Source organism: Helianthus annuus, chromosome 7 (genome assembly GCF_002127325.2).
Source record: "Helianthus annuus cultivar XRQ/B chromosome 7, HanXRQr2.0-SUNRISE, whole genome shotgun sequence".
In the NCBI taxonomy this organism is placed as follows: Eukaryota; Viridiplantae; Streptophyta; class Magnoliopsida; order Asterales; family Asteraceae; genus Helianthus; species Helianthus annuus.
In genome coordinates, this window is record NC_035439.2 from 131671412 (window position 1) to 131685423 (window position 14012).

General features: G+C 32.8%; 2 protein-coding genes across 2 annotated transcripts; both read right to left on the reverse strand.

Moving 5' to 3' along the window:
* Window positions 1–964: 964 nt before the first annotated feature.
* On the reverse strand, window positions 965–3444 carry LOC110868577 (glycerophosphodiester phosphodiesterase GDPD1, chloroplastic). The gene is made up of 7 exons (XM_022117776.2): window positions 3242–3444; window positions 2940–3103; window positions 2793–2852; window positions 2013–2291; window positions 1810–1905; window positions 1518–1714; window positions 965–1397 (listed from the first exon to the last, which is right to left on the reverse strand). The coding sequence occupies exons 1-7, from the start codon at window positions 3324–3326 to the stop codon at window positions 1202–1204; spliced, it is 1077 nt and encodes a 358-aa protein (XP_021973468.1). The 5' UTR covers window positions 3327–3444; the 3' UTR covers window positions 965–1201.
* Window positions 3445–9692: 6248 nt separating this feature from the next.
* Window positions 9693–13471, reverse strand: LOC110866930 (probable serine/threonine-protein kinase PBL7). The gene is made up of 5 exons (XM_035975039.1): window positions 13312–13471; window positions 11886–12097; window positions 11609–11798; window positions 10284–10672; window positions 9693–10049 (listed from the first exon to the last, which is right to left on the reverse strand). The coding sequence occupies exons 1-5, from the start codon at window positions 13469–13471 to the stop codon at window positions 9693–9695; spliced, it is 1308 nt and encodes a 435-aa protein (XP_035830932.1).
* Between the last annotated feature and the right edge of the window lie 541 nt (window positions 13472–14012).

A 14012-nucleotide genomic window follows, 5' to 3' on the forward strand; every position in this document is an offset into this window, starting at 1 on the left:
TGAAATTAAAATTCAGTCAAATATTATAATAAATAATGTATTAATCACACGTTTGATATAAGTTACACAAATTTGAAAATTAGATCATTATCTTTGATAATTTCATTGTTTAGGTATTTTATTATAGAAAATTTTAATGCCCTCGCCATGAGTAATCGGCATTATAGGGGCGTGAAGTGCCTTGATAAAGCCCCCAACACCACCCCTGTGAGAGTTATAAGGGCATGAAGAGGAGAAACATTTCAAGTATAATGCCCAATGAGAAGAAAAAATTGAAAAGTAATGACTAAATGAACATTAAAAAGCGTTAACCATTACATATTTTTTGAAGGGGCGTTATAATGCTTGACGTGGAGGAAAATGTCCCTTAGAGGACATTAACCATTATGGATGACCTTAAAAACAAAAACAATGTCGAATCCTATTAAATTGTGAAGGTTTTCTCCTTTAAGTGACGAGGGTTCAAGTTTCATTGAAGACGAGTGTTATAGATTTAGTAGTAGATGTGGTAGTTGTGTTTGTCTTGTTCAAAAAACTTAATCAAATTAAAAGAAACTAGCTGCTATTAGTGAAAGATTGCCCTCCTAAACGATCAATCAAGTCGAGCAAGATTGCCCTCCTAAAAGATCAAATCGAGTCGAGCTTAAATGAGCTTGAGACCACGTTTCACACATCAAGCTTGATCTGGCTTGCGTGCCTAAACATGCTTAGAAGAGTAGAGCTCGAGCTCCCTTAAGTTAAAGAAGCTAAAACGTGTTTGGCTCAAGCTTAGAGAAACTCAGATTCGGCTCAGCTCAGTTACATTCCTGATATCAACGATATCAAGTTTAATGTTTGATAAATACATATTTGTACATATTTAAGAGTAACGAATTAAACGAATCGATGGCACCAGAGAGTTCATCAAAGGCATTTTCCATAGTTTTGACAAGTTCAATTAACCTGTTCCGTGTCTATTATCTCGTAGCCAAACACGCACTATTCATAATTTCCCATAATATTTTCTGATACAAAAATAAATGAAAAAAATGCCAAAATAAAAGGTGTCGAACAATTTGAAGCAATGCCAATTCGTTATGTTACTAATTATATTAACCAAAACATTATGGGTCCGATCCAATTACTCACAATCTCCATACTTAATCCTATTTACAAAACACGCATATATGGGTCGGATCCATATAGCCATAAACCATTTCTATCAATGTTGTATCACTTGTGATATTAGGTTTAGTAGAAACGACAACTCAATGCCACCATTTTCGCCCTTCTCAACGCCACCACGACCCTTTCTCGTATTCATTTCATCAACCGCCATCGTAATTTCTTCTACCAAGTCAACAATAACTCCATCTACACCCATTAAACGTTGAACATGCACAGTTTCTGGGTAATTACTGTTCCATAGAAAAACACACAAATTTAGCATACTGGCTCATACAACGAGTTCAAATGAGAATCATTAAATAATTATAAATCTAGATAAATTAACAAGTTTAGTCGCGACATGTACTTACTTCAATTTGCCATATGTGAGAAGCGAGAGATTCGCCTCTTTAATCTCTCTTGCCGCCGATGGATTTCTAAAAACACCCTTAACTTCTGACACGATTCCATCCAATCCGCCTTCTAACGCCAACCTTTTAGCTTCCTCCAATGAATTCCTTCTTACATCATTGTATAACTCGGTTCCTCCATTTGTCAAGAAGTATACCTATGTTTTGGTTTCAACCCGATCAGTTAAATCGAGTTAATAAACCCTAAACCCTAAACCCTTAACCCTAAAAAATCATCGTAATATATACTTACCGGGTATCTTTGTTGTAGCTTCTTTATAAGTAAAGCCGCATCGGGTTGAAAACTTGAAAATATTATAGATCTCTCTTTAGCATGCTCATTAACCACCTACAAATAATAAGCGACGAATCAGCGACACATTTAAACTTATCACCAACTTAGCGATTGAATTACAAATTCCGGTCGCTAATACACATTTTTTTTAACATATATACCTTCAAGATGACTTGAAGAACATGAATGAGATGATCTTGTTTATAATCAACATTATCATCGAACTTCAACTCTACATTAAATCCAACTTTAGGGTTTACTTTCTCAAATGCTTCTTGCAAACTACACAACTGATCATCCGATTCGACATCCCACCCGACGACATTTCCATTCACTTTCCTGACCAAAGTTTTACCGACACTTCCGGCCTCCCTTTGCGGACCGTAGCTAAAGACCTCGTCACATGTCAAATCAGTCACTCTATTTTCATATATAGCGCCCTGAGAAACAATTAGGGTTTTAGGTCAGTAATTAGTGCAAAAACACATGATTTGGATAACTAACTATTGAGACTTAACATGCAAAATACACTTAACGTAGAAGGGAATTTTTTATTTATTTATTTTTTTAATTTTTTCCCTACTATTTAAGATTAAGAAGGATGTTTAATTGTAAAATGTAAATAAAAAAATTCTGATTTTACAGTAGTATAGTAATTATTGTAAGAAAATTTACGAAATTACATAATTACACTAGTAATGTAAAATTATATTTTTTTAAATTCTGAGACTAAAAAACGTGCTTAATAAAGATGAGAAAAAAGATTTAAAAAAAAGTTCCTCCTTCATTTCTTACGTTAAGGGTATATTTTATTTTATTTTTTAAATAATTATTTTGTAATGTATTTTATATATTTTTTTTCAAATATTATATTTTAGAAGCCTATTTTTTTTCGTCCTGGATTTTCGGGATTCTTGGGGATGGATGTAAAAGCAACTTACATGTTCTTGATGAAGAATAAAGTCATCGTGAAAAATAATTGGTACATCATCTTTAGTAACCTGCAAAAATTAGTCAGTTTTCAAGTTAAAATTTAAGAAACAATTAAGCTTAAAATTACGGTATGATGAATTTGAATTTAGCAATACCTGAACGTCAAACTCGATATAATCAACCGAATGATTCGCAGCCTTATTAAACGAAAGAATCGAATTCTCCTTAAACGCCTTCATTCTCCGATCAGTAGACTGCAACATATTCATCCCGTGTCCTCTGTGACCGATCACTACAAATTTCGGCGAATGCTCGACCTCTGTTTCATCACAAAAAAAAAAAAAAACAAAACGTCAAATCTTTATATACACACTGTCAAAACCATTATTTTCAAATAATAAGATTAACATTCATGCCAGAAACCATTATTTTGAAATAATAAGATTAAGATTCATACCGGAAACAATTGGTTTGGAGTAGAGTGAGAATGATGTGGTATGGGGATTTGGGACGTCGGAAACGTGAACAGCTTTGGTGGCCATTGGAAGAAGAAGATGAATGTGGTTGAATGAAGTGTGAAGTGGAAGATGTGAAGATATTGGGGAGATTAGGGTTTGGGGGGTGATTATAAGTAATGGTGGTGAATAAACATGACGAAGAGGATGATACAGAGATGGAATCTTCTCTGGGCATATTCTTTTTTTGTTAAGAAACTTCCCGCTTTCGTTAGGAGTTTATGCTTTGTGCTTTGGATATTCGGTTTTGCAATAAAACGTGTCTTTTTTTACAAGTTTTCTTTTATCTAATCTATATTCTATCCACCTAATATTCTGTTTGTAATTTATTTTGGTTTCATTATTCTCACAATATCTTATTTTTACATCTATTTTCACTTTATTTCTCTTTATATATTTAGACACTAGATTATTAGACCCGTATACTACACTGGTTTAAAGATATAAATTTATTTATATTTTATTTTATATTCTCTTCAAGATTTTACATAAGTGAATTTCTTTTACCATAGATGACGTAACAGTTGGTCATGTGTAAAAACCGATTCATTTAGAAACAAACCAACTTTACATAGAAATTGTCCTATACTTTTATTTATCGTCATTGGCAAAACATAGGGCGAGAGGAAACTGTCTTCTTTTCAATTTAAATGGAAACCTTCTATTTGGCAGTATTAAACGAAATTTAGTAGGGATAAACGTTTAAGTGCCAGTATTACTTCCGGTAATATGAGTGCCTCAATAACCTGATCACCCAGTGATAGGACATGTAGTCGAATTCCGTTACATAAATCATTCTTTCGATCAATATTTATTGATAACATCACTGGAATACTGACCTTTGGTAATTATCAATGGTTTGGCAAACCTATCCATTTAGGACATCCAATGAGTGTCCATGGCTTTATAGTCTAGTGGCATCTTGGGGTGAGATAAGACTTTGGGACCACTAGGTCCTGGGTTCGATTCCCACAATGGGGGTTTTTCCCATATTTACTGGGTTTCCTCCTGAATTGGTGTATAGGCATTATGCCTAGTGGAGATGGATATGATCGGGTGGTTCCGCTGGTGGCACGATGATACTCCAGTGGTCCGTCAGTGATCCAAATTTGTCGTTAAAAAAAAAAGGACATCCAATGAGTATAGAGTTGCATTAAAGAGTATAGACTTGCATCAAAATTATTATGAAGATATATTCTATCCTTAAACCCATTTATTGCACGGGTCTAATAACATTATAAGTGTTTTCAACGCATGGAAGTAAATCGATTTTCAAATATTTGATTAACCTATTATTTATCATTTTTATTATTATAATATAAAATAATAATTTATTTAATAGATATTTTAAACATATAGGTAAAATCTATATCTATACTATATAATAAAAGAAATCTGTTTTGGGACACTTGTCATTCTCTCATTTAATTGATTAAAATTATTAATAATAATAATATTTAATCTAAATTAATACAAATTCTTATTATTAATAATATTTAATCAAATCTAAAATCTAATCTAATACAAATTTTTATTATCAATAATATTTAATCAAATCTAATAAGAATTGATTGATTGGTCCAAACCGTTTCCACCGCCAATATCTTTCAATCATATATTCAACTTCTTTCAATATATATATATATGATAAGGTTATTAGATTCTTACTCTACATCTTTTTATGTACAATTTTCATGTTTTTAGCAACTGATTCTATTGTAGACAGTAATATAAATCAAAAAGTCACAACTCACGACCCTTTAATTGTCTGCAACCGCAATGTGAATTTACGAACCATCACATCGGTACATTTTGTGATTTTGTAGTGCGAAATATGTGGATTATTGTTAGGTTTAAATTGGAGGAATTAGTGATTGTTTTGTGTGGATCGTTGTTTTGAATGCTGATGAGTTTTGATTTTTTTTTTATTTTGTGCAACTATGAGTTTTTTATTTGTGTGTGGGGGTTTTTAAAAATATAATTTTTTTTATTATTTGGTAAACAATATTACATTTATTCAACCCGTGTAATACAATGGTTTTAAAGATATATAATTTTTTTACTATTTGGTATATAATATTACATTTATTCAACCCGTACAATATATATGGTTCTTATAGATATAACTTATTTTATTATTTAATATATAAAATTACATTTCTTCAACCCGTGCAATAAAGGAGGCTTTTAAAAAGATAGTGTCTTATTATTTGGTATATAAAATTCATTTATTTAACCCGTGTAATACACGAGGTTATAACCTAGTATCCCTTTAAAGAAAAAGAAGGTGTTGTCACATGGACATTATTTGAAATTGTTTATTATAAGTAGATTTGTTATTAATAACTAACTATATATTTTAGATAAGTCAAAAGTAAATAATCATTATCTAAGTAGACAATAAAATATTTATTAGTATTAAGTTGTTTAGGAATTTTTTATTGTTTTGTATTAATTAATTAATTAATTATAATAATAATATTAGTGAATTGAACGAGAGAATGTCATATGACATTAAGTAGGCTCTTGTTTTAGTATGAGAATGTCATGTGGCATTAAGTATATTTTTTATTAGTATTAGATATGTAGAGAGTGATAAAGAAGAGGGGCGTGTGAATATTAACTCTATTTTTTATAATTTAACGAAGATCACGTGTGTTTCACGCGTTTAATTTTGTTAATTTATTATCTTTTTTTAAATAATATTATTTATAATTTTTTAAGAACTATTAACTTATATTTTGAGATTAATAGGGCGTCTGCGTGATACGACAGGAAACACAAACACTACAAGGATGTGCATGATTTGATTGGTTCGGTTCCTCAACCAAACCTGAAACCGAAGTAATCGATTAGTCTATTTTATTAACTAGTCTGTTTTTAGTTAATCAGTTTGGTTTATTATGTTAGATTGACGATTTTTTGTTCTTTTCATTTAATTTCGTTTAATAACCAAAACCAAACTTGTGCTAAAACTTTTATTTAGAAATAAATGAAACTGAGGTATAAATACGTAAAATAGATATATAAATAAACAAATGAAATGAAAGTATAAATATATTAAACTGAGGTATAACATATGAAATACATGAACTGGAGATATAAAAGCTATAAATATAGAAATATGAATTGTTCGGTTTGGATAGGTTAATTTTGGTTAAACATGGGTAAAAAAATAATTGGTTCTTGGTTAATTAGGTTTTTAGTTAATCGGTTTCAGTTAATTTAGTTTTTGGTTTATTTCGTTTCGGTTCGGTTTTTGTTAACGATTCAGTTATAGCTTAACATAGACACTCTTAATCACGTAATATATCAACTTTTTTAATTAAAACACACACACACATATATATACACACACACACATATATATATATATATATATATATATATATATTAACGTACGTAAAAATTATGGTCGTTTAAAAAACGTAGGGATAGTTAGTTTTTTTTGTAAGGGGGATATAGTGCAACTACTAACTAATTATCCATAATTTGGGTAAAGATGAAGAACTAAATTGTAACTAATATGAGGGATTAAAGTGAAATTAGTGTTTGAAACCTAAATACTCATATTAAAGATAAAAACGCTCATTAGTGCTGTGTAACTTTTTTTTACAAAAAATACGTATAAAAATTATTGACATTTAAAAAAAATGGGGAAACTTGCATGTGACCAATGGCGAAGCTTGAGATTTCCGACCGGGGGTCGAAAACGTATATACCTAAAAAAATTATAAAACCGGGGGTTCGAAAACGTATATACCTAAAAAATTCTATATTCGAAAACTACATACCAAACACTAATGAGTGAAAAGTTCGAAGGATCGGGCGCCCCCCGGCCCCTTCTATTCTGCGCCCCTGCATGTGACTTGCATAAGGGTTTCTGAATTTAATATACACTGAATTTACCTTTATACCCGTAATCCAATAAATCAATCAATAAATTTAAAATAAATATCACAAAATTGTTAATCCTTTTATTTCATCACTTAGTTATTCTAATCTTAATTTTTACATCACTTCTTAAAATTTTTTTAAGAAAAACACACTGCCTAACCCCACCCTATGTAATGATTATATTTTCATGTATTATAGTTGTCAAGAACAAAAATTTATATAAATATTAGAATGTTAAGAAAAAATTGTTTCGAAACTCAACGGATATTTTTTAACAAACTAACGGGTATATCCAATACCAGTGGGTATGTCCCATAATCTACAAGACACGTATTTAAGTATTTAACCGGATATGAAACACACTTTTACAATATGATATGAAACTATAATCATGAATACCCATCCTAGAAAAGTCCACTTACCATCCTATTCATCAATCTTATCTTTGATATGTTTTTCTTTTAGCTTCTTTGTTAGTTATGACACGAGTTTGAATTTGTATTAAAAAAGACCTTGACGACGAAGAAAAGAAATAGATAACACATGGGGCAAAACCATAACCTTAAATTGTGAGACATTTTATGTCCTATAAACATGTAGTCGTCAATTTTGTCAAGCTATACTTTCACACGAGTCAATAATATAAAAATTCAGATTTAAAATGCTTTCTAGATACCTTTGTCGTGGACACACCAGCACACCGTCACATTTCATACGCGTTTGTTGAAAACTGACTTTTGACAACTTCATTATATTATTTTAAGACATAATTTTTCGTCAAAAATATTATCCATACCATGATTCAACATTAGTGGACGATTGGATTTATGCATTTAACAAGTTGTGTCGGGCTATTTTAAGTTACAAGATTGCGGCGGCACGCGGCGGGTGGAAACGTATAGTAAGACAACAAACAATTCGCAAAACGCGATGTGTAAAAGCCAATTACAAAAATAGTGTAAAACACAATGCGTAAAAGACAATTATAAAAAAATGTAAAATACAATACGTAAAATACAATTACAAAAAAATATAAAACACAATTCATTGACATTTGCAAAAGCAAGAGTAGTAGTCTATGGCTTACAGTTGCAATTTTTTAATGTTGAGCGGGTGTAAAAATGGAGTAATAGTGCAAGAGGTAAAAATGCAAAGTCTAAAACTTTAGGGAAAATAGAAGTAGTAGGATAAAAAATGGAAAGTATAAAAGTAGAGGAGTGGTGGCAAAAATGTGTAAATTTTTTTTTTTTTTTTTGGGGGGGGGGGGTGGCGGAAAAGCGTTGGGGATGGGTAAAAAAAGGCAAAGTGAAGTAGAGTGGCGGTGGCGGAAATGTGTAAAAGATGAGGGGGTGGTGATGGAAATGTAAAAGTAATGATATGGTGACGTAAGTGTGTAAAAGCTGAGGGGGTGATGACGAAAAAGTAAAGTAGAGGGATGGTTATGGCAAACTTTGAAAGATTGGTTGTGACAATGTCCGAAAGTTGGAGTGTTGGTGTAAAAACCACCGACTTTCTCTTTTAAGATTGTATTAATATTTGATAATGTTATAAAAGCATGTCTTTTTACGTTTATATAAAAGTGTAGATTTCAACCTTTATGTTTAGAAATTATACAAGCTATCTTTTACGTTTCATGTTTTATCCTTTAAGGTAAACCCCGTTTGGTTTTAGAGTTAAATCATGACATGTAACTTTCATGTGAGAGTAATTTGTTACTTTCACCCAGTGGCGTCTCTGTGAATTTATGTACCCTGGTCAAGCTCGAAAAAAATGTGCCCTTATGCCTTCATGATAAACAATGCAATTGCGAAAAATGACAAAATCATAGTATTCCATAAACAATGCAATTACGAAAAAAATAGAAAATCATGTTATTCGAATAATTAATAAATACTCAATTAACATTTAACACTAAGCCTTACTATATCTAAAATGAACGAATGATGAAAACTATCTTTTATAAATAACATCATTGTGCTTATTAAAGATTCAATACTTAACAATAACTATTAACACTAAACCTTCTATTCTGATGTTCATGTTCGATACAATCAACCCTATTAAAGATTCATTACTTAATACAATTAAAGAATCATTACTCAATCAATACTCGATACTTTTAAAGAATCAATACTCAATACAATCAACAATAATTAATCACTGACCTGTCCGATCGATGTTCGGAATCAACTTACACTACTTTGACCAAATTTTGTGTTCATATTATTGCATACAGTAGTTGTAATTACCCTAATTACCCTTTTTTTTTTTCCTACACTAGTTGTATGAATAAACTCTATATCCAACTATAGTGGACACTATTGATCAAAATAACTGAGAACTTGTTTCTTACTTGAGTTTAAAATTGGTGCATTCAAGTGTTGTTAGGTGTTTGTTGATTTTGCTATATAAATATATATCATCATCATGTTGTTATCACGCACAGTAGAAAAGATTTGACACTTACATACATCCGAAAATATTCCGAATGCAACATTATATAGGTGTTCTGCTTGTTTTTTCATGTCTATATTTCTCTCCCCACATTTTGGCCTCTGCTATGGCCTTTGCTCTTTCTTCCTTATCATCTTTAAACATAAAATCTGAATTATTATCTGAATCTGAATCTGAATCTTGATTCTGATTGGAACCCGCATGCGGATCAGATAAAGATGCAACTCGATCCAATCTATCAACAACTTCACTCATGTCTGGACGCTTCTCAAAATCATCATTCATACACATCAACGCCACTTGTACAATCTTTTTCAGCGGTCTATGCATGAACTCCCCTTTCATTTTTGGGTCCGCTAGCTTCACGTATCTCCTCTTGTCTATCAACATTGGTTCCGCCTAAACATAACATTAGCAAGTTAAAACAATGTTGGATAATTAAAAGTGATTATATAACTATACATTGTACTATACAGCCGTTTTACTATACAACTATGTATAGTACAACGTCTGTATAAGATAGTGTTTGGATGTGCTTTTGTCGTTTGAAGTTATAATACTCAAAGACTGAAGTTGTTTATTCAAACATTAAAAACTAATTATTACGTTTATAAATCATTAATAATAACATACCCATTCGATAAGATATTGCCCTCCTTCCGTAGTTTTATCGAACGCCTGTCGTCCTGTCACAAGTTCTAAAAGAACCACCCCAAAACTGTATGTATCGGATTTTATGGTCAAGTGACCCGTGTACCCATACTCAGGTGCACAATACCCCATTGTACCCATTACCCGAGTTGACACATAAGATTTATTGCCTAGTGGCCCGAACTTAGCCAAACCCAAATCAGAAATCTTCGGGTGGTACCCATCATCCAATAAGATGTTGGCTGATTTCATGTCTCTATAGATAATAGGAGGTTCGCGATGATGGTGCAGGTGGTTGAGCCCCCTAGCGGTTCCTAATGCTATTTTTATCCGTGTATTCCAATCAAGCGGCTTCATATATGGCTTAGGATCTGCACAATAATCATATTAGTGAAAATGATATTGTTTCTATGATAAAACTGAAAATGGCTGAATGAACAGGTCGGTTTGGTTGACCCACAAACACTTTTCCGGTTTTAAAACTTGTCATATTAAAATATTCGTTAAATATGATTACAAAACCATATTATGATATTACTCCCTCAATCTCAAAATCGAAAACACAATTCATGATATGTGCAATTAATGCAAATTTTAGTTAGTAAAATGACAATGTTACCGTTATAAGATAAGATTGAGTTGTAAATATGTATAAGGTAATCAAGGGGAAAACGGGAAAATTAGTAAATAGCTATTTATTTTTTAAGGTGACAATTATTTGGGACAAATTAAGGTAGGAGTAAAGTACACAGATTACATATAGTCATCTGGTTTTTCAAAATTTTGGATTTACTCCTTAACTTTCCAAAAGTACACGAATGATTCCGGTGATTTACACTTTTTAACGCATTTAATCCCCAACTTTTGTCAAAAGTACATAGATGGTCCTTGTGGTTTGCACTTTGTAACACATTTAGTCCCTAACTTGGACTTCCTGAAACCTTTAGATTCGTTGGTTGGGGACTAAAGCGTTACAAAGTGTAAACCACAGGGACTTACATGTACTTTTAGAAAGCTGGGGCCCAAATCCAAAATTTTGAAAAACCACAAGGACTATCTGTGTACTTTAGTCCTAAAGTAGCAATGTGCCAAATAATTTTGGGATGGAGGGTGTACTACAAGCTGGCCTGACACCCCTGGACCAGCGCATGCAGGAGCCTCGTGTACCAGGCTTGTTCTATTCTTTTAGCTAAAATATTGATTTTAACCTATTTGACCCGTTTGAGATTAAACATAATCCATATTGACAAATTAAGTATATTAGTTGAAATAACCACTTATAGAAATAACTACAGGAAACATGTTACCATGTAGGTGTTCTTCCAAGGATCCTAAAGGCATGAACTCATAAACAAGTAGCAGTTCTTCGTTCTCAGAGCAATATCCGATCAAATTAACGATATTTGGATGACACACAAGCGAAAGCATTGTGATTTCAACTAAAAATTCCTTATGCCCTTGCAGACCATCTCGGTTTAGCTTTTTAACAGCCACAACCTGCCCATTATATTACTACATTAAAAGTTTAAAAACATACCTTGCAATGAATGAGTTGAAGATTAAAAGATAGAGAAAGTTATATACTTGTTTCGGGTTTTCTAGCTTTCCTTTATATACTTCCCCAAACCCGCCTTCCCCAATATAACGGTCACTTTTGAAATTATCAGTGGCTTTTACAAGCTCTTGGTAACTGAATTTCCTTTGTTTAGTATTTGCAGGAACATCAAGGTCTTGTTGTGTTCTTGATTCCTGCTCCTTTGGTTTTGTTTGTGAATCTTCGTTATCGATCTTTGGAACTGCTTCTCACAACATGGAATTCAGCATTAGAACATGTGTTGTAAGAAGCAAATTTTTGGTCAAATATTTCTAAGGAATTTGTACAAATTTCCCAACTAACATATTTCCTAGGTCACATTGTACTTGTGAGCATCAAATCTATGCTTGGTCTTAGAAAGGGTGAGGCGCACCTAGGTGATAGGGTCTAAATCTGAGGCACAATTTATTTAAAAAGTGTAAAACCATAACGCTTTTCATACGCGAGGCACCATTTTTTATATAATTTTTTTATTTACTTTCATAGGTTTATAGGATCGGTTACCCAAAATCTAGACATAAATAAGCACTATATGTGGTTTAATATGTAAATAACCTATATGCACAGCCTAAAAAGCTATATGCACAACATCCTTATGCACAAAACTTTCCCCATACAAAAGGGCGCCTCATGCCGATTTTCTGTGCCCTTTTTGCGCCTCAAGTGTACTTGCTGTACACCCTCGCCTTTTGTAGTCTGAAGCGTAAGCCTATGCGCCTGAGGTCCCCTTGCGCCTAGGCACGCTTTTCTAAACCAATAGTTTATGTTGGTGACTGTTATCAGTTAAGATTGATGTGATATCTAGACACTAGCCCTCATCCCGGTTGTATTACAAGTACATTATGGGTGATTAAAATGGCTATACGACCCATATGAGAGGGTGTTTCGCCCACATTATATGGGTCGTTTTACAAGGCCATTATGGATTATATGGGCTGTATGAGATGGTTAAGATGGCTATACGACATGCATGAGATGGTGCTTCCCCCACATCATACGTGCCATATAAAAGTACCATCCGACAAAAAAATGACTGACGAGACAATTCATAACCCATGAGGCGTATATCAACTTTTTTCGGCCACTAATACAGCCCGTATTGATTAACATGTACCTTGGTGTACACAAAAATCGATGGTGTACCGATAACAACACCCTTTTATGTTAGTTCATAGTTCATACTACATTCAAGCTCAAACTATTTAACTAACAAATTCATTCATACATGCTTCCATGTGACTTCTAATCCTAGATGTTGATCACCACGATGATTACATCAGTTTCTTAAATGCTTCATTTGTAATTCTCGAAAGCTAAACGAATGAACCAACATGAATGGTTTGAAAACATAAATCGAAAAATTGAGACGAAGAAGAAAGACATACACATGTAAATAGATATATATTGTGTCGAGACCTGTAGGATCGGGTTGCTTCAAGCTCGGTTGTTCCTCGGATACAACATTGTTGTCGGGGCTAACTTTCCGACGACCAGGAAAACAGAAACATGATAATCCTCCCATCTTCTCCAACCTATTATCAATGATCGTCTTCGACCCCCATTTTTTTAAATTCATTTTCAATCCCTACATCGACCCACCAACGCAACATAGTGTTCGTTCTTAGGTGGTTTGTCGATGAAATTGCTCGTAAAGTTTTTGAAATTCGAAGAAATGAAGAACAAACAGGGGATCAATTTGAACGATCATGTTTTTACCGGCAAAGAATCTTGTCTGTTGGGAACATATTTTCACTCTGCCCCCTCAATTTAGATTTAAGGGTTCGGGTTATTTTGGTTATTTGAATCGGTTTGTTTGGGTTAAAGGTTTTTTTAGAGCGAATTTGAATTCAAATTCGTTTCGAATTGTAGTTCATGCGACCGGGCTAAGGGTGTAGGGAGTGGTTAGACACTTTGAATAGGTAAACTCCCAAATCACCGAATCAAACAGTGCCATGTCATTTTACCTATTTTGTTTACCTATTGCTCATAAACGTTGGCGGTGGTTAGACACTTTAGAATAGATAAACTATTTTTTTTTTTTAAAAAAATATGTGATTGGTTGAGAAGGCATGGACCCCACCACACACACACTCTCTCTCTCTCCCATTCCCTCCCTC